Source organism: Cetorhinus maximus, chromosome 1 (genome assembly GCF_964194155.1).
Source record: "Cetorhinus maximus chromosome 1, sCetMax3.hap1.1, whole genome shotgun sequence".
NCBI classification, from domain to species: Eukaryota; Metazoa; Chordata; class Chondrichthyes; order Lamniformes; family Cetorhinidae; genus Cetorhinus; species Cetorhinus maximus.
This window is the reverse complement of record NC_135879.1, coordinates 146,833,649-146,849,110: the sequence shown is the minus strand read 5'-3', so window position 1 is coordinate 146,849,110 and position 15,462 is coordinate 146,833,649. Positions and strand designations below refer to the sequence as shown.

General features: G+C 42.9%; 1 protein-coding gene across 2 annotated transcripts in view; it reads right to left on the bottom strand.

The window, feature by feature from the left end:
• cep135 (centrosomal protein 135) overlaps window positions 1–15,462 on the bottom strand; it is a 165,368-nt gene that overhangs the window by 118,072 nt on the left and 31,834 nt on the right. For both annotated transcript variants that reach the window (XM_078548085.1, XM_078548094.1), the window contains exons 5-6: window positions 15,214–15,355; window positions 7,915–7,999 (exon numbers count right to left, since the gene is read on the bottom strand). In XM_078548085.1, the coding sequence (XP_078404211.1) occupies window positions 7,915–7,999; window positions 15,214–15,355 (227 nt within the window). The remainder of the gene's footprint in view (window positions 1–7,914; window positions 8,000–15,213; window positions 15,356–15,462) is intronic.

The window sequence follows — 15,462 nt, the reverse complement described above, 5'->3', positions numbered from 1 at the left end:
AAACTTTCAGGCTTGGGCTTTTAAGTGGCAAGTGACATTTATGCCACACAAGTGCCAAGCAATGACAAGAGAGAATCTAACCACCTCCCCTTGACATTCAACTGCATTATCATCATTGAAGCCATCACCATCAACATCCTGGGGGTCATAATTAACTAGCACTGAACTGGACCAGCCACATAAACACTGTGGCTACAAGGGCCAGTTAGGGCTGGAAATTCTGCAGCAAGTGACTCACCTGCTGATAACCCAAAGTCTTCCCACCATCTACAAGGCACAAGTCATGAGTGTGATGGAATACCTTTCACTTGCCTGGTGAGTGGAACTCCAACAACACTCAAGCAGCTCAACACCATCCAGGACAAAGTAGCCTGCTTGACTGACACCTTATGTGTCACTTTAAACATTCAGTCATTCCACCATCGTTGTAGTGTGCGGCCAAAGTTTGATTGATAGTATCTTTTAAACCCATCAACTCTTACCCACTTACCCAGGAATTCACCAAGGCTCCTTTGACAGCACCTTCCAAACCCACAACCACTACCATCTACAAGGACAAGGGCAGCAGGTGGATGGGAACACCACCACCTGGAACTTCCCCTCCAAGTCACTCACCATTCTGATTTGGAAATATATCGCCGTTCCTTCACTGTTGCTGGGTCAAAATCCTGGAACTCCCTTCCTAACAGCACCTATACTACATGGACTGCAGCGATTCAAGAAGGCAGTTCACCACCACCTTCTCAAGGGCAATTAGGGATGGGCAATAAATGCTGGCCTGCTGCCTGCGAAGCTCACATCCCATGAATCAATAAAAAAACTAGAAGGTCAAGGTGAGTTAATGCATAGGGGCACAATCACCTGCAAGTTCCCTCCAAGTTAGGCACCACCCTGACTCGGAAATATCCTTCCGTTCCTTCATTGTCATTGGGCCAAAAATCTGTAACTCCCTCCCTAACAGCACTGTGCGAGTACAGTACCTTCACTATGTGACATGCAGTGGTTCAAGGTGGCTTACCACCACCTTCGCAAGGGCATTTAGGAATGGACAATAAATGCTGCCCTTGCCAGCAATGCTCATATCCTGTGAATGATAATAAAAAAATTGAAATGAACAAATCTATTTGGATACAAGTTCCAAACCCATGAGCTCTACCACCTAGAAGGGCAGCAGTTGCATGGGAACACCACCACCTGCTAGTACCCCTCCAGTCAAACATCATCCTGACTTGAAGCTACATCAGTGTTCCTTCACTGTTACCGGGACAAAATCCTGAAACTCCCTCCCTAACAGCACTATGGGTGTACCTACACCACATGAATTGCAGCAGTTCAAGGAAGCTCACTACCACCTTCTCAAGGGCAATTAGGGATGGACAATAAATGCCCACATCCTGCGAATGAATATATAAAAAAGTGTCTCTGCATTGCCATATTCAGCCAGAGTTCAACTTGCTAAATACGGTCACAAAAGGTGGTATTTTGTCAAAATAGACCCATCACAACTGGTGGGGCCGGGGGCGGTTTTAGGGTGGCAGCAATGGATAGGGAACTATTTCCTCCAGTAGCGGGTTTTGGCATGGTTGTTTAACTAAGCCAAGGCATAGCATCCCATTTCTTGGTTTCCTGTATGATGACTAAGTGGAGTTTTGACTGTACCTGTCAAAGGAAGGGTCTGTATTTAAGGGGACCCTAGTAGGGATCAGAATGGCTGCAGCCAGCATTTTTGCAAAAGGCAAAAGAAACAGGAATAACAGTAAGAGGACATGGAGGTCATGAATGAGGCGAAAAGAAGGGGAGTGATGTTGCCCCCAGACAGAAGAAAGAGGCTAATCACCCAAACAACACGCTGAAGTGTGGCTGGAAGTCACCGAGTTAGTGAGGAGTAGGAGCATGGCCCCTCAGATGGATGAGATGTTTCAAAAGGTTTAATGAAGCACCTTTATTAAGAAAAGGTAAGGGACATAATACTTTTAGGTGCCAACTCCCACACTCTTGACTTCCCCGGCACTGTCCTGCACAACGCACCTTGCAGCTCCACTCATTACCCTCTTTCCAGGCATCTCCTTACATCACCATCTGAACAGTCAACAGTCAGACTCACCCTCATCTTTTTGACATCTCTCATCCATTCCTCACAGTCACGCTCCACAAATGTTCTCATTCTATCCTCTTCAGACATTCCACCTCTCCCACTCGTAACTCTGCTTTCTCTCACCGCAGAGGGAGAGTGTGTCAAACTCCGGGGAGCGGCAGAGAACCGGGGATGGACTGCAGTCATTGCCACATTGACCGCTGCAGAGGAGCAGACATTAGACAGTGGCAGAATGAGACAGGCATTGGTGATAGAGAAATGAGGATCTCCCACATATCTGGTGACAGCATTAGATATCACAGTGATGTCACAACTAACTGAAATGACATGATATACACAATGTAGAGTTTGAGCCCTTTCCCCACGTCAACAATAATCCATGTCTTTTACCTCCTTTAAGAAGATGGATGAGCTTGAGTGGGAGGAGGCTAATGAGTCCTCAGAAGAAGGCAGGCAATCTGAGGATGCACTGTCACAGGACTCACATGCTCCTACCACCAATGGAGACATACTCACCTCAGAGATAGCTAGGTTGTCATATGCTGTAGCACACAAGTGAGCAGGAGCAGGTGCTGGAGATAGAGTCCCTGGAGAGTGAAGGACGCAGCAAGCAATGATCAACTGGACCTTTAACCACCCAAAAGAACAAAGACAGCAAGTGCATGGGAACACCACCGCCTACAATTTCCCCTCCATGTAACACACAGACTTGGAACTATAATGCCATTCTTTCACTGTTGCTGGGTCAAAATCCTGGAACTCTTCTTAACAGCACTGTGGGTGTAACCAACGCCACATGGACTGCAGCGGTTCAAGAAGGCAGCTCACCACCGCCTTCTCAAGGGCAATTAGGGAAGGGCAATAAATGCTGAACCTTTCCTGCGATGCCCAGATCCCAGTAATGAATTTAAAAAATGCTAAGCCTCAAGAGCCATCCACAGAAAGGAAACTTGTGGAGCAGTGTGCATTTTTGACAGCATTTCCAGAGGCAGTGCATACCCTTGGAGAAAGACAAAAGGGGTCAATCTTTGGTATGAGTGTGATGATTTGTGCTATTGTTCACCTCCTTGCAAAGAGTGGGCATCTGATTGGAACATCAGCTGTGCCAGGCAGCAGAATGCATACCCAGATCAACGGCCTACACGCTCAGGCTGCCACTTTGTTCTCTCCAGCTCTTGGCTAACAGGGAAGTGCAGATGGGCAATGAGGGGAAAGATGAAGAAAGGGCACATGGAAGCTGGGACTCTTCTCAGCATGCTCCTGCTTCTCATTTCTTGCTTCCCCCCACCACAACCATTCTGTCCACCCCCCCACAAACATCTCAGTCAGGGGCCTGTGCGGTGTCTTCTGACCCCATGAGCGAATCTGCCGCTGTACCGGTGCTGGTATGGCAGTCTTTGACAGGGCCCTCATGGCTTCCAAAATCGAGACGACGACCACACGGACATCTCATCTGTCAGAGTTGGGGGACAAATAGCTTGTCACCAGCTCAGCTGAAGCTACAGGTTTGCACCACATCAGAGTAAGCGGATGAAAAAGACATAATAGTTGCACAAGGGGATTCACTGGGGGTGTATAAACAATGTTTGTGGTATTATGTTTACATTTCTTTCAATTAATCAAACACTTTATTTGTACTGCTCATTCTCCTGGCTCCTACCACATTCCAAATACATCCCGAACTCCACTTAAACAGTAGCCTTCCAGTGAACAGTTTGATCAAATTGGATGACAAGGAAGGGGTGTGAATGTAACGGTTGGATTTTTGACTGTGGGAACGATTGAGGCCCACTGCCTTATGGTCTCCCACACTCAGAATAGTTTAAAAATGCCTGGACAGGATCATCACAGGCATCCCTATCCAGCACAGGGCACACAGGTCAGGCTTGAAAGTGTGAGGGCTTATTTTCCACTCCATGTTAAGTTTAGGGTGGTCTGCCTAGCTTTTGATGTAACGCTAGTTGGAAGTGCACTAGGTCAACTGCCCTTGAATTTTCAGTCACTTTGAGGAAGTAGATCTGTGCACCCTGCACTGTGGATATCACCCTCTTTGAGCCGAAACTCTGCGTCCATCCATTCTGTCCTGTGGAGTGGCATGTGGCTGCAGAGAAGGCAGCTGCTATTGTTGTTGCTCCTGCTAGGGTGGCTCCTGTTGCTGCTGGTATTGCTGTGGCTGCTCTCTTGTCCCTCATCAGAGGTTAATGCTACAGCTGCATAAGCTGCTCCCAAGCTGCAGTGATGGCTCTCAGCAGGGAAAATTCAGATCAAGGTGAGTAAAGTCCAGGGTTCAGAAAACAAGTGCTGTGAGCACAAGCAGGGCTATGCACTTTCAAGTTTGTCAGTTTCATTAATCAACAGCTCCCCACTGCGCTCTCATTGTTTTGACACTGGTGAGTTCCATCCAGCTCAGGAAACCCATGCTCTGGCTTTTAAAGTCAGAATCCTGGTTTAAATCCACAATTAACTGACTAGTTAAATAACTTACCCAACGGCTCCATGGGTTATCCAACATGCCTCTAAATCTGCCCCAGTAAAAGTGGGAAGTGGATGGGATCATTTTCGGGGATTTGAACCCCTACCTTCCCCTCCTTTGGTGGTTAAAATTCTGCCCATTCAGTTTGTGTAGCTGCCATTCATAGTTCTTCAGCGCAGCTTTCAATTAACTGAGTTCCTCTCAGAAAAAGAAAGATGAAGGCAGTAACCATTGAAACACTTTACATTTGACGATCCAGATTACAAAATGATTTTACAAACTATCTGAAGATGACATAAGAGGTGAAGAAATGCCTCATTCATGTGGAATTCAGCAGGTTACATCATATTTGTGCCTTCCCCTTTTAATTTTCTTCTTTGTATTGCTATTCTTAAAGCAATGACTAAGGCAAATATGTGAGGGCTCATTTTCGACTCCATGTTAAGTTTAGGGTGATCTGCCTAATTTTTGCTGTAACGCTAGTTAGAAGTGCAGTAGGTCAACTGCCCTTGAATTTTCATGGTTAGCTTATTTGAAAAGATTCAAAAATAAAGACAGAGGCATACCATTAGCAAGTGGCACTGCCTTATAGAATCATAATGGCACAGGAGACCATTCAGCTAATCAAGTCCACGTCAGCTCTCTATAGAGCAATCCAATAGTGCCATTGCCCCGCAATTTTATTTCCCTCAAGCGTCCATCCAATTTCCTTTTGAAATCATTGATTGTTTCCACTTCCATCACCCTCGTAGGCAGCAAGTTCCAGATCATAACCACTCGCTGAGTAAAAAGGTTTTCCTCATATCTCCCCTGCATCTCTTGCCCAAAACCTTAAATCCCTAGTCCTTGTACCATGAAGCTAATGGGAACAGTCTTTGTTGTTTACCTTATCCAAACTGTCACAATTTTGTACACCTCCATGAAATCTCCCCTCAATCTCCTTTCCTCTGATGAGAACAACCCCACCTTCTCCAATTTAATCTTGTAGCTAAAATTCCTCATCCTCTGAACTATTCTGGTAAACCTCCTCTGCAAACCCTCAAGGGCCCTCACATCCTTCCTAAGTTGGCTATATAGTCTGCTTGATGCACTTGAACAGCAGGACATTTTTTGTTTCTGCACCAATCAATTGCCTCATTGCTGCAAGATAATGAAGCAGCCCACCTTGGAAGTCATTCTTATGAGAGAGAATATTTTGAAGGCAGCTGAGAGCTTTTTTTGTAAAAAGTACAAACTTTTGAGCTGTGTAACTGCAGCAACATTGACAGGAAAACTAAAGAAGCCGACTATAGATGGGGGATTTGAAAAATAAAGCAACACAATTGTGCAAACATGTTATAAACGGATTGTTGCTACTTTCAACAGACCCGCACCCAACCTCCAGCTATAGGAAGACCCAAGCAGTTTTCCTTGTGATGTAGTACAGGTTGGTACAATATAGTTATATACTGGGCTGTGATTTGGATCTGCTCAATAATTCATATATTTTCTTTTAATTCCCGATTGTTTACATCTAAACTGAAATGTAATGTAATTTTTACCTGCTTCATGCTTAGAATTTATTCCAACATTACGTAAAGCTTTGGCAATTAGCTAAATCTGAAGTTTGATGAACATGTTAACAAGTGCCTCAAAGACTAACAATTTTTTTATAATACTGTGCATGTTTCTTTTTACGGACTTTGTAAAACTATGAAGAAAACTGGTGTTAGCTGATCTTGGAATCTCAAAAACTTCTTCTTTTGTTTTCAGAGTAAATGAAGTAACTTTTTAAAAATGGTTATGGTCTGCTCTTGATGTAAAAGCTTAAAAGTCCGGATTTCATAAAAGCTAGAGATGTTTGTTGGCCATTGAAAATCTCTTGTTAAAGAGGATACTGAAAAGAATACTGCAGTGCATTGCAGAATTGAGATTAGACTAGAAGACAATGGCTCAGTACCATCCAGTTGATATTATATATATCATGCAAATCAAGCAACAAGACTCGAGTCAGATTTCACAGAATCACAGCATTTTAACAGCACAGGAGGCTATTTGACCCATCGTCTGCACCGGCTCTACAAATGAGCATTATGAGCTAGTGCCACTGCCCTGCCTTTTCCCTGTACATTGTTTCTATTCAAATAATCATCTAATGCCCTCCTGAATGCCTCGATTGAAACTCCACCACATTTCCAGGCAGTGCATTCCAGACCCGAACCACTCGTTGTGTGAAAAAGTTTCTTCTCACATCATATTTGCTTCTTTGGCAAATCACTAAATCTGTGCCCTCTTGATCTTGATCCTTTTACAAGCGGGAACAGCTTCTCCCTATTTACTTTGTCCAGCCCCCTCATGATTTTGAGCATCTCTATCAAATCCCCTCTTAGCCTTCTTCTCTCCAAGGAGAACAGTCCCAGCCTCTCCAATCTATCCTCATAGCTAAAGTTTCTCATCCCTGGAACCATTCTTGTAAACCTCTTCTGCACTCTCTCCAATGTGTTGATATCCTTCCTATAATGTGGCACCCAGAACAGTACACAATATTCCAGCTGAGGTCTAACGAGTATCTTATATAAATTCAGCATAACCTCTTTGCTCTTGTACTCTATGTCCCTATTAATAAAGCCCAGGATGCTCTATGCTTTATTAACTGCTCTCTCCAACTGTCCTGCCACCTTCAATGATCTATGCACATATACACCTAGGTCTTTCTGCTCCTGCACCCCCTTCAAAATTTCACCCTCTTTTTTATATTGTCTGTCCATGTTCTTCCTACCAATCTGCCCATTCACAAAACTGACTCTCTCATCACCTCAAGAGAAATCACTGAAAAGGCTAAATTAAAACTCTATGAACATTGTTCATTCAATCTATATATAATTATTGTACTATATAAGCATTTGTCAAATTTTACTGTGCTTTACTTCCTCCATTTAATCGGAATACTTTAGCTACACAGTATCAACTTGCCTCAATGGTAATATGCTCACTGTCAGAAGGTTATAGGCTTAAACTCAACTCCTGGATTTGAGCATGTATCTGGATGGGCATTCCACTATATTACTGAGGAAGTACTACATTGTTGGAAGTGCTAACTTTTGGATGAAACATTAAAACAATGCCCTATTTGCCTTTTAACTGAGCTTCAAATTGAAAAGGCACTTCAGGTACAATATAAACTTAAGTATTTTGTGACTGACGTTTGAATGGATTTTTTTAGAACGTAGCAGGACTTTGCTAGTAATCAGTTCAATAAAAAAAAATCAAGATATATATTTGTCACTTTAAAAAGTGATTCCTATTTGTTTTCTTTTAAAAAAGTAACAAATATCAAAAAGTTTATGTTCAAATACAACCATCTCACCTGCCTCCGGAATTTTCTCATCCCACGATCTGATTTTTCTAGTTCATTCTTCAGCTCATCAACTGCAGCTTGCAGATCCAGTATTCTGGAAAAAAAAAACATCAAAATTCACAAGTAAAGTTCAAATAAAGATTATCTGTCCCTCTGAGATGAACAAGAATATACAGGAGAAAGAACAAATTCAATAAAAAAAATCAAATGAAGAAAATAGGGCTTCTAGAACAAAGGTGTACAATCTTAAATTAAGCGCTGGGCCATTTCATGAAATTTCCAAATTCTCTCTCAAAGGACTAGATGAAATTGTTATTAGGTAAAGGTACAAGGCATAATGAATCAAAGGCAGGCAGATAGAGTTGAGGTACAGATCCAATTTGATTTCCTTGAATGGAACAGGCTTGAGAGGCTGAATGGCCTACTCCTGTTCCTTCATTGTACTGAAGTCAATACTTGGACCAATGAGTTAGGAACACATTGTTTGCTGTACAATCATACCACAAATAATTGAAATCAAACCTAACTAAACCTAAGCAAATGTTAGAAAGTGGCTGTCTTGTCAAACTTTTAATTAACATTAGAATATAAAATATATATATATATATGTTTCCATAAGAATATGGAAATAAAACATTATGCAGAACAGAGAAAAAAAAACTGGGGCTGCATGTAACAAAAACAAAGCCAATTCAATTTTGCCGTGTTAATTCATGACATCAACTTAACTGCATTTGATAAGTGAAGTTTAATTGAGATAAATGATTGCATCACATTCATTTTACTATCTCTCCCAAAGTACTTCTAATCTACTGCAACATCAGTCATGGTAATCAGACTGCCAATCTACAGAACAAGATGTTGCCATTTCATTATCACACTGATAGTTAATCTGCATGTTATTCTTTTAGCCTGCCCATACACAGTCCATTCATTTCATCTTTTCCTTCCACGTGGCCGCTTCCTGTGCAGCATCCTTTCTATCACTTGTCAGAATTATAAACATTCAGTCATACTGCACTTGTGTGGCCAATTGCACTTTTTCAGCTGTGACATTGCATGAAGGAAGATATTTTTTTCAAAGATCAAAGTCCTGCCACAGCCAGTTGTGAAGGGTGGTGAACAGTTAAATAACTGGGGGAGGCTCCAAAAATATCCCCATCCTCAGTGATGGGGAAACTCCGAACATCAGTGCAAAAGACAAGGCTGAAGCACTTGCAACCAATTCAGCCAGAATTGCCAACAGGATGATCTATTTTGGCCTCCTCCTGAGGTCCCCAACATCACATATGCCAAACTGCAGTCAGTTTGATTTACTCCATGTGATATCAAGAAATGGCTGAAGGCACTGGATACAGTAAAGGCTATGGGTCCTGAAAACATCCCAGCAGTAGCACTGAAGATTTGTGCTTCAGAACTAGCCTCGCCCCTAGCCTCGCTGTTCCATTACAGCTACAACACTGGTATCTACCAGACACTGTGGAAAATTGCCCAGATATGTCCTGTCCACAAAAAGCATGACAAATCCAAAATCGGTTAATCCGCCCTATCAGTCTACTCTCAATCATCAGCAAAGTGGTGGAAGGTCCATCAAGAGTGCTATCAAGCTGTACTCACACAGCAATAACCTGCTTATTGATGCACAGTTTGGGTTCCACCAGGGTCACTCAGCTCCTGACCTCATTACACATTACACAAACATGGACAAAAGAGTTGAATTCCATAGGTGTCATGAGAGTGACTGCCCTTGATATCAAGGCAGCATTTGACCAAGTGTGACATTTTTAAAATTCATTCATGGGATGTGGGCGTCTATGGCTAGGCCAACATTTATTGCCCGTCCCTAATTGCCCTTGTTCAGAGAGCATTTAAGAGCCAACCACAATGCTATGGGTCTGGAGTCACATGTAGGTCAGGCCAGGTAGGGACGGCAGATTTCCTTCCCTAAAGGACATTAGTGAACCAGATAGGTTTTTACAACAATCGACAATGGTTTCATAGTCGCCATTAAACTTTTAATTCCAGATTTTTTATTGAATTCAAATTCCACCACCTGCTGTGGTGCGATATGAACCCAGGTCCCCAGGTTATTACCCTGCATCTGGATTACTAGTCCAGCGACAATACCTCTATGCCATCGCCTCCCTAGATCAAGGAACCCTAACAAAATTGAAGTCAATGGGAATCAGGGGAAATCTCTCCATCGGTTGGAGTCATACCTAGCACAAGGGAAGATGGTTGTGGATGTTAGAGGTCAAACATCTCAGCCCAGGATATCGGTGCAGGAGCTCCTCAAGCTAGTGTCCTAGGCCCAACCATCTTCAGCTGCTTCATCAATGATCTCTCCTCCATTGTAAGGTCCTCTTGATGATGAAGGTATTGGGCTTGATAGGTACTGAGGTGAGTCCTGTAGATAGTACACACTCTAGCCAAAATATACTGGTTGTGGTGCAGGTGTCTATTTAAACTAGAGGATGAGATGCACGTATCTTTGCCCTGGAGAACCTTGAGCTTCTGGAGTGTTGTTGAAGCAGTATCTATCCTGGCAAGTGGAGAATATTTCATCAAGCTCATGACTTGTGCTTTTTAAGTGAAGAATCTTTAGGGAGCCACTCAGCACAGAATAATTAGTCTCTGACCTGTTGTAGTAGCCTGGTATTCATGTGGTTATTCCTGTTCAGTTCCTGGGCATGGTGACTGCAGGATGTTGATGGTCAGAGTCTTAACAACGGCAATGTCACAGGATTCCAAGGGAAGGTGGTTAGGATTTCTCTTACTGGAAATGGTCACTGACTAGAACTTTTGTGGCACAAATGTTACTTTTCATTTAACAGCACAAGTAGAGATATTGCCCAGATCTCACTGCATGTGGATGTGGATTATTTTATTATCTGAGAAACTGCCAATAGACACTGTACAATCATTAGTAAACTGCTCCACTTCTGACCTTATGATGAAGGGAAGGTCACTGATGACACAGCTGAGGATAGTTGGGCCTAGGATTCTGCTCTGAAGAACTCTGCATCAACAACAATCATCTTTCTTTGTGCCTGGTATAACTCCTGTCCAATGGAGAGCTTCTCCCAGATACCCACTGACTTGGGTTTTACAAGGACTCCTTGGTGCCACACTCGATAAAATGCTGCCTTAATATTACAGGCAATCATTCTCAATTCACCTCCGGACTTCAGCTTGTGTCCAAGTTTGGTACAAGGCTGTTATGAAGTCTGGAGCTAGATGGCCCAAGCTGCACCAGTGAGTAGGTTATTGGTGAGCACGTGCCAGTTGATAGCACTACTGATGATCCCTTCCATTACGTTACTGTTGATTGGAAGTAGGTTGCTGGGGTAGTAATTGGTTGAGTTCCAGTTGTCCTGCTTTTTGTGGACAGTTCTAGCCAATTTTCCAGTTGGACAGATGCCAGTGATACCTGTACTGAAATAGGTTACTGTGTGCATGACTAGTTCTGGAGCACAGAATTTTTTTTTATTCCTTCATTCATGGGATGTGGGCATCGCTTGCTCGGCCAGCATTTATTGCCCATGCCTAATTTCCCTTGAGAGGGTGGTGGTGAGCTGCCTTCTTGAACTGCTGCAGTCCATGCAGTGTAGGTACACCCACAGTGCAGTTAGGGAGGGAGTTCCAGGGTTTTGACCCAGTGACAGTGAAGCAACGGCTATATATTTCCAGGTGAGGATGGTGGGAGGCTTGGAGGGGAACTTCCAGTTGTGGTGTTTCCATGTGTCTGCTGCCCTTGTCCTTTTAAATGATGGTGGTCATGGGTTTGGTAGATTCTGTCCAAAGTGGCTTGGTGAATTTCTGCAGTGCATCTTGTAGGCGGTGCACACTGCTGCCACTGTGTGTCAGTGGTGGAAGGAGTAAATGTTTGTGAAAGGACTACAGCTGTCAGGGTCTCTAGCCTGGGCTATGTCCAGTATACTCAGAGGTATCTTAATGTGATAAAAGCAAAATACTGTGGAGGCTGGAAATCTGAAAGAAGAACAGAAAATGCTAGAAAAACTCAGGAGGTCTGGCAGCATCTGTGGAGAGAAACATTAAATCTGTTTCTCTCTCATCTGTGGAGAGAAACATTAACTCTGTTTCTCTCTCCACAGATGCGGCCAGACCTGCTGAGTTTTTCCAGTGTTTTCTGTTTTTATTATGTATCTTAATGTGATGTAGGGTGAAATGTATTCGTTGAAGACTGACAGGTAGGGATTATTGGAACTTCCAGCCGAAGATGGTTAGAAACACTTCAGAGTTCTCTTTTGAACTTATGTGCTGTACTCCACCATAGTTGTGGATAGGGAGGTTCATGGAGCCTCTTCCTATTAACTGCTTAATTACCCATCACCGTTATTGGAGAGAAACCAAATTGCATATTTTTGCTTTTTATATCAAGAATGGAGCAAAAATATGTCAGTGTGTGAAACTGGGCAGTGTTCATTCATCTGTCAGATATACATACTATCTGTTGGATCGAAGTCTGCAACTTGTTTTGGTGGGAGTCTTTACCCAGTTCACTGTTGGTAGAGAAGGAAGAATTCACATGGTGAGATGTGATACAGTCCAGTAGCTGGTTTGATGGAGCCTGAGTCATGCTATTGTTTAATTACATAATGGTTAGAAAAAGCATTGTAGAACAGAGACAACACAAGATCAATCTAGTGTCATGGCCAGATACAGACATAGAGTCATGGAGCTTAATTAAAATCAAGCCCATGCAGTCATTACGGCACAGAGGGAGGCCATTCGGCCCGTGAAGTCTATGCCGGCTCTCTGTGCAGCAATCCAGTCAGTCCCATTGTACTGGTTATTCTTCATGAACTCAAGCTTCTCCAAGTGCCTGTTGATTTTTTTTACGATTATTGTTTCTAAAACAATACCCACCATTGAAATTAAACTGATTGACCTATAGTTGCTAGGTCTGTCTTTGCAGCCTTTCTTGAATAAGGTATCACATTTGCCACACTCTAATCCTCAGACACCTCCCCCATATCCAAGTCCATGTCCAAATGCAGCAAGACCTGGACAATATCCAGGCTTGGGCTGACAAGTGGCAAGTAACACTCGCACCACACAAGTGCCAGGCAATGACCATCTAAAAGAAGAGAGATTCTAACCATCGCCCCTTGATGTTCGATGGAATTACCATCACTGAATCCCTCACTATCAATATCCAGGGGGTTACCATTGACCAGAAACTGAGCTGGACTAGCCATATAAATACTGTGGCTACAAGAGCAGGTCTGAGGCTAGGAATCCTGCAATAAGTAACTCACCTCCTGACTCCCCAAAGCCTGTCCACCATCTACAAGGCACAAGTCAGGAGTGTGATGGAATACTCTCCACTTGCCTAGATCAGTGCAGCTCCCACAACACTCAAGAAGCTTGACACGGTCCAGGACAAAGCAGTCCGCTTGATTGGCACCGTATCCACAAACATTCACTCCCTCCCCACCCCACAGTAGCAGCAGTATGTACCATCTACAAGATGAACTGCAGGAATTCAAGGCTCCCTAGAATTCATGGCACCTTCCAAACCCACAACCACTACCTTCTAGGAGGACAAGAGCAGAAGATAGATGGGAACACCAGCACCAAGTCACTCACCATCCTGACTCGGAAATATATCGCTGTTCCTTCACTGTCGCTGAGTCAAAAACCCGGAACTCCCTTCCTAACAGCACTGTGGTCTACCTACACCACATGGACTGCAGCGTTTCAAGAAGGCAGCTCACCACCACCTTCTCAAGGGCAACTAGGAATGGGCAATAAATGCTGGCCCAGCCAGTGAAGCCCACATCCTGTGGAAGAATAATAAAAAAAAACTGGAAGATCATGGCAAACCCTTCCACTATCTCCAAACCCACTTCCTTTACGGACCTGGCAAGCAAGCCATCCGGATCAGGTGACTTATCCACTCTAAACATAGCCAACCTTTTCACATCCTGTCAATTTTCATCCCAACCACTGCCTCTACCATGCCTGCTTCTACTGATCTTTTATCAGCTCCCTTTTCCCTGGTAAACATTAATAGAAGATACTCATCACCCTCTTTGCCCCTAATAGGATCTACTTGATCGCTTACTACCCACTTACTATTTAGTGTTTATAGAAAATTTTTGGGTTCCCTTTTATGTTAACTGTCATTGTATTCTCAAATCTTTGCCAGCCTTATATTCCTCTTCACCTCCCTTTTCAACTTATTGTTATTGACCTGGTTGTCACTTGAAGAATTCATCTGACATACACCCTCTTTTTCTGTTCCATATTTCCAACTTCCTCGTCATCCAAGGAGCTCTGGCTTTAATTCCTCTAACTTTCTCCCTTGTAGAATGTACCTACCTGTACCTGAAGCATCTCCTCCTTAAAGATCACCCTTTTTTTTTGCAGTTTTTCCTGTGTGTCTTTTACTCCATTTTATCCTGGCTAGATTCCTTCTCATCCCATTGAATTAGCCCTCTTCCAAATTAGAAATTCTACTTTAGATTGTTCTTTGCTCTTTTCCATTATTAGCCTAAACCTTTTGATACAATGATCACTGTTACCCAAGTGTTCCACCACAGACACTTGACCCACTTCATTTCCCAGCTCCGATCCAGAAATGCTTCCTTTCTAGTTGGACTGAGAACATACTGATCAAGGAAATCATCCTGAGCCCATTTCAGAAATTCCTCCTCTTCTTACCCTTTAGTCTAATATGATCCCAATCAATATTAGGTAATTAAAGTGTCCCAATACTCTATGGTTTTTGCACATCTCTGCGATTTCCCTGCAGATTTGCTCATCTATCTTTCTCTCACTATTTGGAGGCCTATAGAATACCCCTACTTAGATGTTGAACCTGAGAAAATCTATAAGCACAGAGACCCCAAAACTAGAATAATGTTATTTATTAATGACTTGTCTTTCTGAAAGTACCATTAATTTGTATTGTTTTTAACAACTTGCAGTTCTCATTCTCCATCTATTTCCATGTAGGTGCTACATACTCCACTAACCAAAACCTGCGGATCATTTGTCAGCAAGTCATTTCTGGAGATTCCACTCTGCTGGACTGCTCTGTTGAACTGAGCTCATGTAAGCTCAGAATCCCTGATTTTGCACTTGGAAGTGGGACCCTATCCACTTTATCCATATTATCTAGGCTTTGATCCAAAACAATTATCTTGGACAATCACAGGCTCCAGTTTAAACCTGTAATCTAATGTCCTATTTCACTGCCTTAATAATAAACTACTTTACCTGTCATTAGTAAGTTCTATATGAATTCAGTTGGTCTGTTCAGTTATGAATTATAAATACCTATTATCAGCCACACTCAAGAGGTCCATAAAATAAGGATCTTCCGTATGGATTTGTGGTGCTGATGCAATTCCGGATGGAGGAATTGGCTGATCAATTTGCATTCGCTGTCGGCGAAATGGGATAGTGCGCTTTCTACCACCTGCAAAAGAAAAAAGATAATTTATTTTGCAATAAATAAATTGAGATTCACTTTTAATGTCCAGTTCTCTTAATTTTGTACTGTACTTACGTTCCATGTTTGACACT